General features: G+C 42.7%; 1 protein-coding gene and 1 long non-coding RNA gene across 3 annotated transcripts; one reads left to right on the top strand and one right to left on the bottom strand.

The window, feature by feature from the left end:
* Positions 1 to 478: 478 nt before the first annotated feature.
* On the bottom strand, positions 479 to 11218 carry LOC133119142 (ubiquitin-conjugating enzyme E2 H-like). Its single transcript, XM_061229577.1, has 7 exons — positions 10689 to 11218; positions 7328 to 7404; positions 6713 to 6787; positions 5997 to 6036; positions 5479 to 5531; positions 4481 to 4609; positions 479 to 3950 (listed from the first exon to the last, which is right to left on the bottom strand). Exons 1-7 carry the CDS (start codon positions 10739 to 10741, stop codon positions 3826 to 3828), a joined length of 552 nt encoding a protein of 183 aa, XP_061085561.1. The 5' UTR covers positions 10742 to 11218; the 3' UTR covers positions 479 to 3825.
* A 5860-nt stretch (positions 11219 to 17078) lies between these two features.
* On the top strand, positions 17079 to 18337 carry LOC133119417 (uncharacterized). Of its 2 annotated transcripts, none has more exons than XR_009706527.1 (3): positions 17079 to 17201; positions 17446 to 17607; positions 17699 to 18337. It is a non-coding gene; the product is annotated as an uncharacterized LOC133119417 (long non-coding RNA). The 2 variants fall into 2 exon arrangements; XR_009706526.1 differs by having other exon boundaries at positions 17079 to 17245.
* Positions 18338 to 18731: the final 394 nt, after the last annotated feature.

Below are 18731 nucleotides of genomic sequence, written 5' to 3'. Positions count from 1 at the left end.
GGAAATCTTTGGCAATCCGATTTCTTTCCTTTTTTAAATATATTTTTATATTTTTATATTTATTTGTTGGTTTTCTATGTTAGTGTGTTGGTGCAAAATAGCTAATATGAGATTCATAGACATTCATTTTTCTAATGAAAAGTATAAAAGGTGGCTGACAGGAAGCCCACGAACGACCACTAGGGGGCGGCCTGTAGCGTAGTGGTTAAGGTACATGACTGGGACCCAGAAGGTTGGTGCTTCAAGCCTCACTGTAGCCACAATAAGATCCACACAGCCGTTGGACCCTTGAGCAAGGCCCTTAACCCTGCATTGCTCCAGGGGGGGGATTGTCCCCTGCTTAGTCAAATTAACTCTAAGACACTTTGGATGAAAGCATCAGTTAAATAAGTTATTATTATTAAACACCAGCTCTTTCCTCTCTCCCATTGTCTCAGTGATTCACCCAACACAAGACACGAATGTCTCCTCTCACTCATTTGTAGACATTTAATACTTTTATTAAAAAAAGGAAGTTATTACAGTTAATTTATACAGAACTATTTAAGAGGATATACTCCTGTGGATAGAAGGCATGTCATGTGTGACCAGTATGCCCACTACAAAAAAAAATCACAATGCAATTAAATTGAAAGAAAAGGAAAATTTGGGGAAGATGAGAATTTGTTAAAATGTGGACGGATTAACGCCCTTTTTGACTCTTCAAGTATCACTCAGTAGGTACCAAGACGGTATCAGCAACAACACAGAAAAGAAAATGGCTGTTATGCATACTGCACCCACCCCTAACAGATAGTGTTAGCAGCTTCATGGCCAAGAAGCCATTCAGAAATACAGGAGTGAATGCACTCTCCACACCAGACCCATGCACTGACCACTGAGGCCTAGTCACAAAGGGGTTCCCACAGTTTGTCTTCCCACTGCCCGAAGAAAAGACACAGCCTTATACAGCTGTGCTGTGTGTGTGTGTGTGTGTGTGTGTGTGTGTGTGTTCATGGCGGGGAGATATTGTTGCAAATAATACTTGGTGTGGACATGAGCACAAAGCTACGCTGTAAATCTGGAGTCAATCCTGGAACAACAGATATCGTCTCAAGTTCTTTATTTAATATACAGTGGCAGGCATGTAAGTATCCCTCCTGTCAATTTTCTTTTAAAAAGAAATTAATAAAACTTGGTTTCGGGTGGGGTACAGAAATTAAAATAAGGAAAAACCCAGCGTTAATGACACATTTTTTCCGCCCTCTGTTACCAAACTGACTGCCTAATGACTTCCACAGCCGGGTGCGCTTAAGAGCCAGTCTCTGCTGACACTGAGGACTGAGAACAACACCGATCACTCCAGGTCCTGGCTCCACAGCTCCCCCTGGAGGGCCGGAGTGTCAGGCCGCCCCCCTGATCGCACCAAAAGGCTTCCTAATTAAACATGCACAACATCACATTTCCTTTTTCTTTCTTTTTTTTTGTCTTTTCACAGAATACAATACGGTATAAATCTTAAGGGGGGGGGGGAAAAGAAAACCTGCCAGAATACTTTTTAAAAAATGAAGAAAAAGTTCAAGTTTACTCTTCTTCTATGGTGCAGTCTGCATGAGCCCCCCTGTGAATTGTTTAACTTGGGTGTCCATCCACGGTCTGATCAACCCTATGCCACTCGCAAAGTTTGAGGTCCAGTGCAGGCCTATGCTGATGAGCAAAGCACATCCAGCTCTCCCCAGAGCGCTTTTTTGGGTCTGCATGCTCTCGCTGGGGTGTAAGGTAGGAGTGCGGAGCGGCCTAATTTAAACCTCGCTCTCACCTCAGTCCAGACCCGTTCGGAAAATCCCGTTGCTTTTAACTGTCAGGCTTTGGAAAATACTAGAGAAATGTTGCTTTTACCCCAGTTGCCAGAGACCAAATGGGCCGGGTTTAACTTCAGGCTTCAGCACTCAAACGCAATCCAATTCTAAACTCTTCGGCCCGGTTTCACAGACAAAGACCAGGCTTAATCTGCATTTAACTTCATCCAAAATGTAATTTAGTCTCGGACTAGGGTATACATCGAGCAAACTGATATGTTAATCCGTGTCCGCTATAATAGCAGTACTTTGCATGAAATCAGACGTCATCTGTACATCCCGTGAGTATTTTTGCATGAGGGAACACACATGGGGCATCCTTCAGAGTCTTTGGATACATTTGTTTTTGGAAATCACAGAATATATTAACTCAAACCTAATGAAGTTACCTTTTGCACAATATTAGCTCACAACAGCCATCTGTACAGTGTTTTTAGTTGTATTCACCAGCCAGTACATGTAGCTACACCTACAAAAGCTTAACACTTATTCCAGTGTAGCATAAGCTAGAGGCGAGTTTGATGCGTTCGATTTAGTTAGGGCCTGTACTCCCACCGGTGAATGAGGAGCAACCAAGTAAACAAACGCTTCACATCTGCGACAACAGCCTTCCAACGGAAAGCCTTCAGAGAGGCAAGTGTGAGTTCCTCAGTTTGCATCAAACCGCCACGCCACTCCTGTATGAACTGCAGTGTAGGAAAATGTCTAAAGAAGTACTCGGTGTTAAATGGTAGAGGCAAAGAAAACTGGCAGAATGAGGGCCGACTTGGCGTGCGTGTGTCAGTGGCATGGCACGACGGGGGCTCTTCCCGGTCCTGATCGCCTGAACACCGTGTTAAATGTCTGCTCTACACCCCCAGGAGCCTGTCGACCCTTCCTCAGTTTTCCAAACCCAGCGGAAGCCATAGGGCGCTGGCGTCCATTTTGTATGGCTGCTCCTCTCCAGTATTTAAAGGGGAAATGTCACGAGCTAAAATGGAGGGGGACTTACCCAGTGCACTGCATATTACACCCTGTCTCAAGAGGGCACGCAAACCCCAAAAAAACAACACCCACAATATTAGGTGGCAGCGTGCGGTGCCAGGTGTGTGTACCATCAAAAATACACTCTCTCTGCTATCAAGTGGCATATTATTTGAAATTATTATATACGTTTTCATTTAAATTCATTTACTTCCATGGGAGGGCAGGGGAAAGGGGCGTTTCATGTTTTTACTTATTTCACTGGCTACAGCAGCAGTTGATGATAGCTGCCGGTATTGATGTTTTGATCAAACTTGCATGATTGATAAGGCTCAAATGAAACTAACTAAAAGGTGTGCAGGTAGGTGAACCCAAAGTAACTGTGGCCAGATTTCAGCTCCGTTCTCCGGAAGGCAGAAGGGGTGAGAAGCATTAGAGTTCCCTCTGCTCTTCCGGATAACGTTGAAACCGGCCGTCATGTCATGAAATTCAAGACCAAGACCCACTAACAGCAGTTAAAATATGAGAAGAAAACAATAGCCAAGTGCATTATAGTAAAAAGCAGTGAACCTGCCACACAAGTGTCTCAAATCCAAGCCGTGTGAATGGCTAAACTGGGAGGGGGAACTTCAGGCCTGCCAGTAAAATCCTCAATCTTCCTTGGGTGCGCTAGGCACGAAGACAACTGACGTGCGTCTCCTCGGCCCTGCGAACAAAAGCCTCCATTTTGTCGCAGGGTCCAGTCACAAGTGGGCCCAGACCAGGGGGAGCAATCGCATGCACCTGGGCTACAACTGCTACCGTGAGTGGAATGTGGAAATGGGTCCTGGGCAGAGAACTGGATACGGTCATACAGGACAGGAGAGATGAGATTACACACCAACGCTATATCCATAAAAATCCTTTTTCTTTTCTTTTTTTTTTTTTTTAGTAATAAAAAAATCGGCTTGTTTAAATATGAATATTATAGTCCTCTTCGTGGTTAGGAAATGGTATAGTCTCTGGTTAAGGGCTCCTCGTTTCACTACAACTCCATATCCTGAGCCTCGTCTTCCGAAAAATCCGACATGGAGCTCTCGGAGGAGGAGTCTCCCGCGCCCTCCTCCTGCTCCTTCAGCGCCTCCTCTGTTGCATATTTCTGGATGTACTCTGTCAGGGAGGAGAGGAGAGGAGAGGCAGGCAGCCCATTCAAACCACGGCAACAACAGCACACATTTCACAGGCGACGGTGTAACAGGCTCAGTTACGGCTGTTAGAACTGCAGCCCTCCTAATGATCATAGGACACAGGAGTGGGGTGGGGAGGGTTAGTTAGAATAGAGACCACGTCAGTCTCTACTCCTTATGGGACACTTTCAACTGAATTGAACAAATAATATATATATTTTTTTTTTAAATGTATCAGCAAATAAGTTGTATATTGTCCTCTGTTACAACTTTGATGTTAGTCTGTCTGTTTACATTAATAATTCATTTGTAAACTAAACTTTTTTTTTTTTTTAAGAAATGTAAGTTTTGGTATGTACCTGTTATATTACTCAGCAATAACCTTGGAGCGGTTTGTGGTGGCCCAGTACACCACACCCCGTTGCTCTAGTGGTGTGTGGTGGCCCAGTACACCACACCCCCTTGCTCTCACCTGAATGTGTGATATCCAGGGCTAGCCGGGCGCAGGCTCACCTTTAATCTTCTGCTTGTACTCCTCGGGCCGGTGGAGGTACATGGCCGCCGCGTCTCCGTTCAGGGGGTCGATGGGGTTCGGGTACGCCAGCAGCTGGGGCAGGAACGACTCGAAAATATTGGTAAGATCTGCCATGGAAACGGGGGAAGGCAATGTCACTGACACAACATATACGGATATCAAATGTGTGAGTCATGCCAGTGTTTAGAGGACAGGAAATAATCTATACTTGAACCAGGGATACCCGATCTTGGTCATGGAGGGTGGCTGGGTTCACCTTATCTGATTTATTGGATAAGAACTGGTGATTTTAAGGTGAGAACAGAAACCAGCATAATTTAGAGCTGAGGGTACTTAAATTTACTGCACCCTTTTCACAGTTCAGTACTGCTTATTTCCACTAGATGTCACTGTAGACTCATCTCAGACCTTACTGTGATATTACTGTATTTGATTTGAATATTTATTTCTCCAGTGTCGGGTCTGCCCCTCTTATCCAAAAACAGTTAAGACTTATCAATGAAAAAACTGCAGTGTTTCACTAATTGCTTATTATTACTCTATGGACAAACGGAGTGGGGATTTTTCTGTGATCACTTAAATCTCACACAGTGATGTGAAGGCAGACATTTGCGTTCCCGTCATGTAAAAAGAAGACAGTAAATCCTTCAGATTAAAGCAGTCGGGTGAATTTGCAGCGTGTCTCATGACGACAGTGAGGTAAATGAAGAATTACCAAAATGTCTGACCTTTTTACTCACGACAGGAAAAACAGGTTAGTTTACTGACCTAGATCACTCAAGGAATTACCTCATTACCTCATTTGCATTAAGCAAAGAGTGAGATTAATGCTGGTGTAGGCTTCCCGGGCAGGGCACAGAGCCCCAGGCCCACAGCCCCACCGGGGGCCCCGATAGGTCCACAGAGGGACCCCACAACCCCACCGGGGACCCCCACAGACCCACGGAAGGCTTCTACAGCCCCAACATCCACTCACCGTACAACGCCGTCCACGTCTGGTTGATCACATCGAGGCACACCGTTCCTGACCTGGAAACGAACAAGCAGGAGGTACATTCAGACAGACCCCCTGCTCCTGATCGTACCCGAAGCCCTCCTGATGCCTCCTGAGTCTAATCGGCCAGCACCCCGCAGGGGGCTTCAGCGTTACCCTCGCACTTTAACCCAAAAACGGCTTCACATGCAAAACAGCCAATAGAAGTCAAACATAATCAAAGTCAAAATAGAGCTATAATATATTCTTTTTTTTTTTTGGCTGGACAAGACAGACACAGATGGCAAAGGTAAAAGCCACCCTATGTTATAAACAGGATTTAAGTATGCCAGTTGTCCACTGGCCATATCAAGTCACTGAGTAAATAGGTTGAGTTTGCGTGTGACTGGGTTTGTCATTCCTTTGCTCTAAACATACTCTCTGAGGTTAATCTGTTCATCAAATATGTCTGAGAGGGACACCACTTCCCATCTTTACGGTATGGGCAAACCTCAACTTACGCTTCGTCAATGTTGGGATGAAAAATTTTATTCATGAATCCTACAAAAGAAAAGAGAAATACAAAACAGGTTATAACTGAAATGTGTGAAATAACATGAAAGCAGATTAATGTAAAACTAGGAAACTGCTTATTGTATTTTCAAAAAAACAAGATATATTTTTCATTTACTTAATTGAAGAACTGAGACTGCACAATTATCTCCAAAACCTTTTGTGTGTGATGTTTGACCCTTCAATACTGGTTTCAGTGGCCTGTTCCTCTGCTTCCCCCGAGACTGAACAGCCAGACTGAACAAAGCACTGAGACCTTCCTTATAATCCATCACTTATTGGCATTGAGTCCTGGTGTCAATAAGCCCAGTCTCTTAAAGGCCCAATTCCCTGTAATGGGAACACTTCCCCTCAAGCTCACCCCCAAGGGATGATGGGACCGTTTTAACAACAGAGGGTTGTTTAAAACAACGATGTGTCACCAGACACACACCTCCTGACAGGGCCCTGTGTCCACAATGTTGCTGGAATGTTCTGCCAGTGTTATAACAACATTGCCACTACACGGCAGCAACATTGTGAGAGCGTTTTGTATTTGCAAACCCAACGCTGAGAGGCCTAAAGTATATGGGGCCTGACAGTCTTTAACGATGAAATGTCCAGAACAGTGGAGTTAACACACACACACACACACACAGACACACACGCACGAACGCGGCAGTACCTATAGACGGAGATTTGAAAGGGTATTTGTCCGGTAGGTCTACCCGCACCTTCCAAACGCCCCCTTCGTACGGAGCTACAGGGACAAAGGAGTGCATTATGGGTCAAAGGGCACAAGCCAGCCTGAATGAAGCACGTACAGTACCCCCCCCCCCCCCAGCTCACTCAGACAGGGCCAGTGCGTACAGGCCAGTGCATGCAGGCCCCGCGGGCGTCTGCATCTGAACTCAGAGACTGCCCCGCATTCACACTCACACACAGAGACAAAGGCAGGTACAAACACAGCAACAAGCCCACAAGCGGGTTACTACCCGGTATCCCCCAAAACAACTGTTCCTACGCCACTGGAGGGTGTATGATCAGATCGTCACCATTTAAATATCATGTCTCGTATGTAAACAAATTAAGTCGATTTTTACCGACCCCCCTTTGACCTGTATTATTACACAGGTGGTCTTGGGGGGGTGTGGGAACACTGAAGTCTGTGGATATCTCAGCTGTACTTGTGAAACCTGAGTGGTGTTTTTTTGAAAAATACTTTATTTTGTGTTTGAAAGTAGCCATTTTATTGTGTTATAGCTTCATCATTCATAATTAATTAATAAACCATACTTACTTTCTTGTGGTCCGTAAAACTTTACTACAAATTCGTTGAGTCCACTCAGGATTGTGACTTCGTGTTTGCTCTCGATTCTGAGCAGAGGTTAAGGGTTTCCGCTTCAATTGGACTTGTGCCCCAAAACACCAGCTGAGGTTAAATCCTTTTTCTTTCAGCCCAGCATTTGTATTTTAATATTGGGAATAGCAGTACCAACCAGGGCTAATATCACAGTAGAAAAATCTTGTCAATAATGGTCATAGAGAGTAGAAAGAACACAACCTCTTATAGTCCAGACAGAACCACAGTTTACCTGAACCTGCCTCCCAACAACCTGTGAATGTGTTTAGTCAATGAGCACTAAGGCAAGCAACCTCAAAAACAACCCATTTGTGGTGCTTCTGTCCCCTTCTTGAAAGACTCATGGTGGCACTTTGCGGTTACTACGGCTACAGTACGCCATAGGTCAGTGTGCTCAGATGAACGATGAAAGTGAATGAGTGACATTGTCACATATGATGTATTCTTAAATTATAGGCATGTTTTCTTGGCATAGAATCTGTGCTTGTACAATGAAAGTCTTCCGCCAGTTTTGTTTTAGGAATGACAATTTCTCTCACACAATGAGCCTTCAAAACACGAGGCAAATAAAATGACACATACGTTTAAAACTTAAAACAGTACATGTCTTTCTAGTTTGTATGGTAAACAGAAGAAACAATTACGTTACGTGTTCTGCTTTGAGTAATGTTTCATGTTTTGACCAAGTTGAAAAGTCTTCAGGCCTATGTTGTTGCTTTTTCCATTACCACATCTAGGTTAGAAACTGATGTGCTTACAAGTGGGCTGCAATGTACGTATAAAAGCAACCTGTTTTGTACTGCAAATTACATCTTAATGAACTTCTGAAATGCCAAATAACCATAAAAGGTCTTTCAAATGTGTAAGCACTTAATGGATTTTCTCTTCTTTTGGTACATGAAAATGTGCAGAGTAAATGTGTTTTTCTCTATTTTACTGATGGATTTGGTCACGATTCTGAGAGCTCGTAGGAACGGGGCTATGGTCAGAGCTCCCCATGAAATTTGCACAATAAATCCAGGCTTGCTACCTCTCTGTGAGAGTCATTTTCACTGACAGATCTGTACTAATATGTTCACCATCACACACCACTCACTGAGCCAGTGTACCGTGTAGATAATCAAACTGATTTTCATTCCATTCAGATCTGCAACTTCATTCCATTCAGATCAGCAGAGTGGATAGTCATTTTTAAAATGTTACTCTATAAGTATGTCAACACAGGACACAAATCAAATTAATACAAATATGCTAAACCACAAACACTGTAATTTCAGAACATAATGGGGTTTTTTTTTTTTGTTAAACTGACGTTTAGAATTACAGCTGCGTTGGAATTTGTCATGCCATTCGCCACTCAGAAACGAGTTTTTCTGTCTTATCAGGAGATGGGAAAAGCTTAGAACTATGTGCAAAACTATGTGCATTGTTGGCAGCTGGCTTGGCCTCCGTAGAGTCGTGGACCAACTACCTTCACCTGCTCGAGTAGTTTCAGTAGTTGTCTAATGTGCTATATCAGATTATTTCTGGCATTGCAGCGAGAGGAAAAATGTTTTTAAATCACCCTCTCCATGAGCCTAGCATTGCCTTTACCGAAAATTGTAAATAGGCCTCTCTGAAATTGTGCTATGTACATCAAAATAGCTAACTGAGTTGCTGGTGCAACTCCTGCGATGTCTTTACCAGAATAAAAAAAGATGCTGGCTGTATTAAGACCATCATTTGTCAATGTTCATTTAGTCCAGGTCTGTTCAGTCTTTTCCGAAAAGGGCCGCTGTGTGGGTGCAGACGTTTTTCTTTTAGCCCACCACAACAACACCTGATTCAGCTAATTGACAAATCGTGGTCTTCGATCAATATCTTTAGAAGCAGAAAGTCCGATGTCGCGTCGCTGAGCAAAAACAAAAACCTGCACCCACATCGGCCCATTTCGGACAGGACTGGACACCCCTGATATACCTCCTGTTTCCGGGTAGTAACAACAGGGCCAATCGGCATGCTAGTATTTCTGCAAAAGGACGGAGAGAAAACAACTCGTGCTCACCCCAGTACCCTAGATAACTTGAACAACATTAGCATGACTACACATTTAAACATAATCATGTCCCAACATGTCTAACAATCATTATATGGAAGCAAATGATATACAACGATTTTGTGTTTTTCAGAAGTTAGCCAAGTGACATAACTCACAGACTTTGAACAGTCTGTACATTTTACGTTGAAGTGACAGCTGTGCTGTCAATAGTAAACATCTTGTAACATTAGTAACTTACCCATACGTCCAACTTTTAGCAAATGTGTCCAAATATCGGGAGGTTACCGTATAATTGAACATTTGCGGAATGTGTGCGTCCACTTAGCTTGCTAAGAATGTTAGTGGGATTTCGGCCAACAGGAAAACAAGAAATTGATTTATGCAATTTAGTCACGATCCATGTCATTTTTTTCCCAAGTAGACTTTTTGTCATCATGATCAATCTGACGGCAGCCCAATATAGCCTAAATCAACAAAACGTTAGCAGAGAGTATCTCTAAGTCTCTAAATGTCGCTTGGTATTGCTATTGTTATTCTAGCTAGCTTGGTAATTATCTACTCAAATAACTAATTGGCCACTGATCTCACAAAAACTTATGTGAACTATAGAGTCAGTGCCATAATGTTTAGAACTAGCCCTGTAACCTTAACTAACATTTGCTCTGATGTTACACGGTTTGTTTATTTCGGATGCAGCTAACTCGCACTGTTTATTTCATTATTTCGCCTATTATACAGTTGCGTGTTAGCTATGTGAACAAGCTTGCTAGCCATAAAAAAAATCAAATGCGTTGATATCACAAATTAGTTGGCACATATTGATAATGCACTTACTGCTTCTGATGCCACAACACCTTTAGCCAATCTTAACATAGCCTTATTGCTCGGAAGACAAATAATAAAACGTTAACATGATATTGTACTACTGTACGCTGCAATGGTTTTGCCAGCTTGCTAACCATCTAGCAAGTAAAGAAGCAAAACAAAATTATCCAGATGTTTCAGTTAACCTTATCTAGCTATTGTGTGGAATCTTTGACAATCATTAAAGCAGCAGTTTTCACTTTTGTTGGCATAATAACCCCAACTACCGTAGCTACAGACGTTAGAAATTGTTCATGAACACATTTCAGCAAAATAGACAGTATTCGTCTATTACAGACGTTAGCACTACGATTGCAAAACAGCTGTCACTGCCTTCTCTGTTACAAAATGTGCAGATCATTTTTGTTTCTGTTGTTTATGTTCAGAAAAGGATACAGTTTCACCACGTCGGTATCCATTCGCCTTTTACCCGGACTCGGAGACGACATTTTTTACTCTTCTTCAGAATAAAACTAATCTCCCCTGTCAGTTATTCAGCCACTTTACTTCTATAGCCTTAGTTATTTTTCATTTGTCCGCACAAAAGCAGATCGTTTGAAATGTTCCCAGGTCCCCGTACTTTCTATCCGCAGCAATTTCTCTATCTCTGCTTCTCTTCTCTGTCCTGAAGCTTCGATCCCTCCGCCGAAAACGTCATATGTCCGCGCCGACAACCGATAAAGAAGCGTCAAACGTGAATTGAAAGGGCGTGCTCGAATTTGTAGTTTTTATAGTTGTATGGTTTAATTTGCCTCATCTCTCGGAGCAAAGTTCAATAGTTTGCTTTTGGAACAGAAACCTAAAAACTTGCTTACCCACCATAGCCATCTGAGTTAGTTATTGCCAACAGCTGTGGTTCTCAAATTTGGTCCTGGAGTACACCTGTGTATGATGGCTTGCATTCCAATCCCAATTTGCAATCCAATAGTCTAAACAAGCTGTTCATTTCTTAATGAGGTGTTTTGTGTTTAGTGGTATTTCCCACTTAAAACACATTTAATCAGATGGCTATGCATACCATAAAGCAGGGGTCGGCAACCCTGGTCCTGGAGAGCCGCATGGTGTGCTGGCTTTCGTTGTTGTTTGGCATTAATTGATCAATGAAAGCCGTTGATTACACAGTTAACTCACCTGGTTTCTTGGGTCTGAGTCGCTTGCTTATTTTAAGGTGGAGACGAAAGCCAGCACACCCTGCGGCTCTCCAGGACCAGGGTTGCCGACCCCTGCCATAAAGAATACAATTCCCATACTCATAGTGATACATTATAAACATATGCAGAAACATTGCATAAAAAGTGGTAAATGTTTAACTGACAAAATTAAAGACTGAAGTAAATCAGTAGGCTCCTAATTGGTTACATCTAATTGGTGACACCTGGCCATCAAAACTAACCATTTCAAAGAATTCAAAGGCAAAGCAAATAAGACAACCTGTATTGTGTTGATACAAGTTTAAGGAAAAAAATACAAATTAATACAAATTAAAAACACTCAATTAACTAGTTGAACATATTATCCCATTAGCCCTTAATTGTTTGCAAGGTGTTGCATTATGCACAATGAGCATTTTATTCTTCATGCCATTGAAACACTTTCTGGCATAATGTGGTTGAAGGTAAAGCCATATTTTCATGAAAAGCACCAAATGAAGGGATTAACAGCTTGTTCATTATTCAATGACGATTGTGGCTGGGACAAAAACCAACCGCAATTGTCATTGAATACTTATAATATATTGAATCACTAGTCCGAATCACAAATGTAAAGGAATTCCTGAAAACAACGGCATTCACAAAGTAACATCATGTTAGGCTGTGCTGCATGGTTTGTGTGTTAGAAACATCGTTAAGTTTTAAATGTTTTGAAATACATTTTTATTTTTTATCAATTGTTACAGCCTAACCCTACCCATGTAGCATGTACCAAAATCCAAACAAATGCCACCAAACATAAATGGTCAAAAATCACAATACAAAGAAAAACATTTCAAATTAATCAAAAAAGGGACAAAACAAACAAAACAAAAAACTTAATTACCGAGCAAGTTGACAGAATGGTCCAAGCACAAACCACAGGCCAGCTATGCTATTCTTAATCTAACACACCCAAAATGAAATTATCGAGTGAGTCTTCTGCAAGTAAGCTTCCTTACTCTGTGTATAAAAAGCTGCTGGCCATCTGCCAGCTTACAAAAGAACACTAATCACAAGACAAACTGAAAACAAAACACTTAGCTAAAAGTACAAAATGCATCACACTCTAAAGAGACCTCAAACCAGGTACCGCTTTTCAAAGAAAAAAAAGTGTCTTACACAAATTGTAGAGGCTTCTGGTTTTATTCTCTGGCCAGGTGACCCCAGCTGCACATAACTTCTGTCAATCAAGTCAATTAGCTGCACCTGCAGGAGCCAGTCACAGAAAAGGGGGCGTAACCATTTTCAAACCTTTTCCATTTCAAGCTAAAGGCAAAATACCTCTTTGTTTCTCCTATGCTGACATTTCAGACCGTAAACCTTATCACACTGAATGAGAGCTGCGCTGTCAGACTTCTGGTGTGGCTCAGTGGGCATGTGTGCTGGTGTTACCAGCCCAGCAAATGTGGGTCCAGTCTGTGGTCTGTCTTGCCTCTGTTTTTTTTTTTTTACAATGCTGACATATATAACCAGTTAAATTAGTAAAAGTATAATTTACATTGAATATTATAAAGCGTTAGGTCAGTCCAGTAAGTAGCATCCTTCTTGGTCCAATATCTCCCTCTTCACCTTTTGGGGAGGGGGGGTGGGGTGGGGTCAGCACACCCACCTTCTTGTTTCCCATTTTCCTTCTTGCGGCTGCACCCACTACTCTGACTCCACCGTTTGCACATCAGCACCTGTGAATGAGACGCAGAGATTAGACACACACACACACACACACACACACACACACACACACACACACACACACACACACACACACACACACACACACACACACACACACAACATTATATTACAGACACTGAAGGAGTGGGATTTGAACCCACAAACACTGGGTTAATAACACAAGCACACTTACTGTCGAGCCACACCAGAGATAAAGGTTTGGGTGCTGAGCGTCTCCGGTAGATGTTATTGAGTTATTACTGCATTCAGTGGCCTAAGCTACAAAGCATTTGTGTAGGCGTCTGAGCAGTATAAAAACAGTGAACTGAGATCTGAGTCAGAATAATAATTTATGATTTGTTATACAACGTAATTTAATAAGGGACGTAACTGGATAGGCCCACTTGGGTTTCTTACCTACCCTGCACTCGCCTACCTTGTTATCTGCTTCCAGTTTGCTATTGTCTGCCTTACTTGTGTGCAAATTAAAAATTAAAATTAATATTGTCAAGGTAGCAGGACTAAGAATGTCACACCTGGGCCTGATCTGAACTTTTAAAAATAAAGATTAATACTAATAACGATGTTCTTTTTTCTTTCCTGCCATCACAATACATTTGCAGCTGTCTCCCATCAAGTCAGAGTGGTTTATATTGAGGACATGAAAGGCACACTATTCTGATTCTGGCTTATAGACACATATCACACAGGTGATGAAGTTGAGAGCAGTTAACATTTTGTGGAATAATCTGGAGGCTGTAACCTGCACTTCTGCCTCTTCACTTTGTTACATTTTTTCAATTTTTTATTTTTTTAAAATTCTTTTTGATTGACTGAAGAAATTAAACTGAAACTTGCAAAATGCGCGATAGGAGTGTAATTCCAGTTTACAAATACAAGCGATGTTTTTCTCCAGCCTGTGATGTCTGTCATTTGTTTAATTCTGCACATACACGAATTAATTCACCTGAATACTTTTATGATTAAATAAAACAATTGCTCATACATATTTAAGCTTAAAAAATAATTCTACATTCATGCGGAGTGCTTGGTAACGCCAGTAAAGCGACCATGAAATTAAAGCGTGTCCCCCTTTACTCCTGTATATACGGTTTGCCTAGCCGTGACGCAATGTTTGTGTTTTTGAAAGCGCTTATGGGATGTGTAGTTGGTAACCCTACGCGATTACTGAAGTCGACGAGCTTTTGGACTTCATTTCCCGAGTAAACCATTGTCGAAGAACCATGCGGTTCCCACCGGCGACTCGTAAATATTACCAGTGCCGCCGTGCAACAGAAAGGTAAATACATTCTCTTTAGTGTGCCAATGTGAACGATGTAATGTTTGCCATCTAACTACAACTATGTTTTGAAACAGTAATTCGTGTGCCTCTTGTGTGGTACCTGACAATATCCAAACATTTAACCCAGATTGCCTAGATAAATAAACAAGCTAGCCTAGCTAGGCGCGCGATGTAGATAACACTCGTTGGACATCCATCCAATGGACAAGCTAGCCAACTGTTTACTGTAAGCAGGGATGTAGCTGGATTGCCCTGTCAATGTGTTAGGCATTATTTTACAGCTTCCTTTCACGTTGCTAAGTAGGCAGGTGCCTTTATATGATTGCCATTTACAAACTACCGTTATGCCCCATGATAAATGTGTTTTGTTTTGTCATATTTAAGCATCCAATATAAGAATATATGTAGATTATTTTGAGTAAATTCACTCGTGTGATATTAGCACCACGGAATTTCTATATCTATTCAATTACAGTAACAGTGGTATTGAGGTTGAATTTTTCCACATTGTTGAGTGCATTGACTTCTTGCCTGGAGCAAAATTCTTCAATAATTTTTTCTCACTGTAAGCCAATATCAGTCCAGCCAACTAAGATGTCCCTCAGATTTATTAGAGGTTAGCAGTCATGTTTACAATGGTCCACTTTAGTTAGCTGCAGCAATAGCTGTAGCACTTGCTGCCTCGGCTGAATTGGTTGGCATGACATTTTTATAGTTTGCTGGCAAACAATAATGTCAATTGTTATTCCACCATAATGTCCCAGACTGTCTTTAGATCCATATTACTATCTGTAGTCGTGTATAATTGTGTACGGTGGTTATCGAAAGTCTACCAACTTCTTCATGTAATTGCAAAATCTTCATGTAATTGCATTACAGCCTTTAAAGAACATTTTTTATTTAAGACTGTAATGCAATAAAAGGTGAACATTTTGGAAGAATGTGTAAGCTTTTCCAGAGCCATGTGGTGAATGCAAGTGAAAATGTATAAAGCAGACCTGTAGGTTGAAAATAGGATGAACAGGAATGGCAATTTCACTGCGCAGGAATAACGCATGTTGGCGTCTGGATGTGAATGATTAAAATGACAGAAGGAGACAATGGCCCGCCATGCAGTTCCCCCGTTTCTTTATGAGGGCTACGGTGCTTTTCTGACCATTTTAGGCCATTTGAACATGTGTGAGATTTTCATAGGAAGGCAATTCAGAAACCCCGGGGGTACCTTTTCAGATAGCTGCTTAATCGTCTCCTGGAAGCTGCAGCCCTTTCTGTATGAAATCATCGGATTATATTCTCGATCAGAACAGTTACTGATGCTGGGCTAGTATGTTTTATGTTGCGTTAAACCATAGCTAGGGCTTTGTTCATGTCTGTTTTCATTCACATCATTTATGCTCCTATGCGACAAATGTCGGTGATTTTACATGTTTACACCCCTCTTTGTCTCTCCAGCTGGTCTGCAGCCCCACAATTGCGACCCGGCTTATGTGTGCAGAAACCCTGTGCATACGTTCTGAAGTGCGACAGTGTCCCAGGCGCTGGGGTATGTACATTTTACGTCTCAGACTCAGGTACCAGGGCCTCGGTGTCAGGACTCTGGGCTGGTGCATGTCCCAAGGCTTAGAATCTCTAGCATGAGAATCCATGTCGTATGGACTAGGCCTGCTACAGGTCCCAAGACTTGTGAGATCCACGGCAGATACAAGTCTTACGCCCTCTGACAGTGCAGCCACCGGCTGCAACAAGTCGTAAGACCGTCTGGAATCTGCCACAGGTGGATGCAAGTCCCAAGACCTCTGGATCCACTCGCAGATACAAGTCTTACGCCCTCTGAGAGTGCAGCCACTGGCAGCAACAAGTCGTAAGACCGTCTGGAATCTGCTATGGGTGGATCCAAGTCCCAAGACCTCTGCAATGTGCCATGTCCTAAGACCTCTGCGTTTCTCATATGCTAGAGCTAAGTTCAAAGATATCTGACACTCAGCCCAGTGCGTGTACCAGTACCAGGTCCTGAAATATGATTGGTTGGTATGCTGCCCAGCACCAAGGCGTACGCATGAGGGTAGCACTGACCATGTGGGTGACTGAGCCGTGTGGAGAAGCTGTGTAAGTATGATTTTGTTTTTCTTTTTGCTCCTATGCACCACATTTGGTGTATATTAGTGTATTACTACCGACAGTCTCACATACTTCTACCTTTATGCAATCAAACTGGTTTGATTGTGTAGGAGTATGGGGGACTGTCTGTAGTAATGCACTAATGGAGGGGGGGACCTGGACCAATTTTCATATATTTTTTTTTTTTTTTACTTACAGCCAAATTCAAACTGCCAAAAAAAATTATATAACCCCCATGACGTCTTCTCGGAATTTTCGGGGGGGCTAGTCTCACCACTTCCCCTTCACTCACTCCGCAGCCACACCACTCCCCCACCCTTGGGGACCACCTTGTCTTGCCCTTCGGAACCGTCTCTCCCCCACCCTTGGGGACCACCTTGTCTTGCCCTTCGGAACCGTCTCTCCCCCACCCTTGGGGACCACCTTGTCTTGCCCTTCGGAACCGTCTCTCCCCCACCCTTGGGGACCACCTTGTCTTGCCCTTCGGAACCGTCTCTCCCCCGCCCTTGGGGACCACCTTGTCTTGCCCTTCGGAACCGTCTCTCCCCCGCCCTTGGGGACCACCTTGTCTTGCCCTTCGGAACCGTCTCTCCCCCGCCCTTGGGGACCTCCGACATTGCTCAGGTGCGACGCTCGGGGATTCGAACCAGCAACCTCTACCTCCTGAGGTGCGGTCTTTATCTCTTACGCCACGGTGTCCTTCGCATTTACGCTTGATTTTTCCAAGTACTTAAACCGCACAATGGACAAAAGCAGTGCAAATTGAAAGGAGAGTGTGGGGTTTGAACTCGGGACCTTGCTGTTGCAAGGCGAGAGCCATTCCTCCACGCCACATTGACTTGTGCTTTTTCGCCCTTCTTTCCTGCAGTGACGTGAAGAAGGTGAGACGTCAGAAATGGAAAATCTAAAGGAGGAACCAGGATTCGTACCTGTGATCCCCTCATTCAGAGCCCACGACACTACCTCTGCGCCACCGTGAGGTACAGAGTGTGGGTGAGCAGCAGTGGACTGAGGATGAGACTTCAGAAATGTAAGTCAAATAAAGACAAATAATGAGGTTTGAACCCTGTACCTTTGGGTCTCCAGGCATGGACGTTACCTTTGTACCAACTCCTCCTCAGCGCTCCGGGCTGCTCTGCAGTGGACTGATGAAGATGAGACCCCAGGAACACAAGAGAAGTAAAGAGGAAGGGTGGGATTCGAACCCTTGATCTCTTGGTCCGGAGGCAGAGATTATACCATTACACCACAGCCACCTTGCCGTTTTGTCCGGGTGATGCAGCACATAGAAGATAAGGAGCCGACTCACTATTGAATGAAGAGAAATAATGAAACAGCGTGGCTCAAACACTCAACCTTCTGCTCCAGAGACCACGATTTTACCAGTACGCCATGACAACTGTTAGCTTTAATGCTTTCAGAACTGAGCTCAATGCTTTACATATATACTTTTATTTTTTTATTTTTTTATTAGTTGTTTATTTTTTTTAAACCTTTTTCAGATTACACCTATACGGCAGGATACAGCCAGAAGCTCTATAGGTTATGTACAGAAGCACTATAGATTATTATCTTGCACAATTTTTTTCTACCTTGCTGGGAATTGAACCTGCCACCTTCTGATTACAAGTCCGGTTACTTAACCATTATACTACACACACAGCAGACAATCTTACCACAGAAACACAAGATAAGAATAGCACATTTTCATTTAAATGTTTAATAATGTTGTGGGACACTTAATTATTTCCTTAAATGAAGAAATGAAGAAATGTGATTTTGACAGGCAATTTCCAGGTCAGTCCAATTTGATGAATTCATTAATGGGTAAAAGGTATAATGGATTGCAGGTGTGGCTTTTTAGGCCTTGTAATGTTTTCCTTTACAATGGTCAAACAAATTAAAGATAGTTGTCCGTGTGCTTTGGAATTTTATTCTGCATTTCAGCCTTGTTGATTAATTGTTGAAGTTTTGAAGTGTGCTGTCATTGCTCAAATAAATAATATGCGATCAGTTTCATTTGACCTTTTTTTTCACATCCTAATAAAAGACAACCAAATAAAACCGTAAGACCCCAACATAGAACAGGCTGCGGTACATTTTTATATTCACCTTGCTGTGCTGTACAGCAGAGGGAGGCAAATCCCTCACATG

Source organism: Conger conger, chromosome 19 (assembly GCF_963514075.1).
Source record: "Conger conger chromosome 19, fConCon1.1, whole genome shotgun sequence".
Classification (NCBI taxonomy): Eukaryota; Metazoa; Chordata; class Actinopteri; order Anguilliformes; family Congridae; genus Conger; species Conger conger.
The sequence above is the reverse complement of the archived record's forward strand: the minus strand, read 5'-3'. Positions and strand labels throughout refer to the sequence as shown.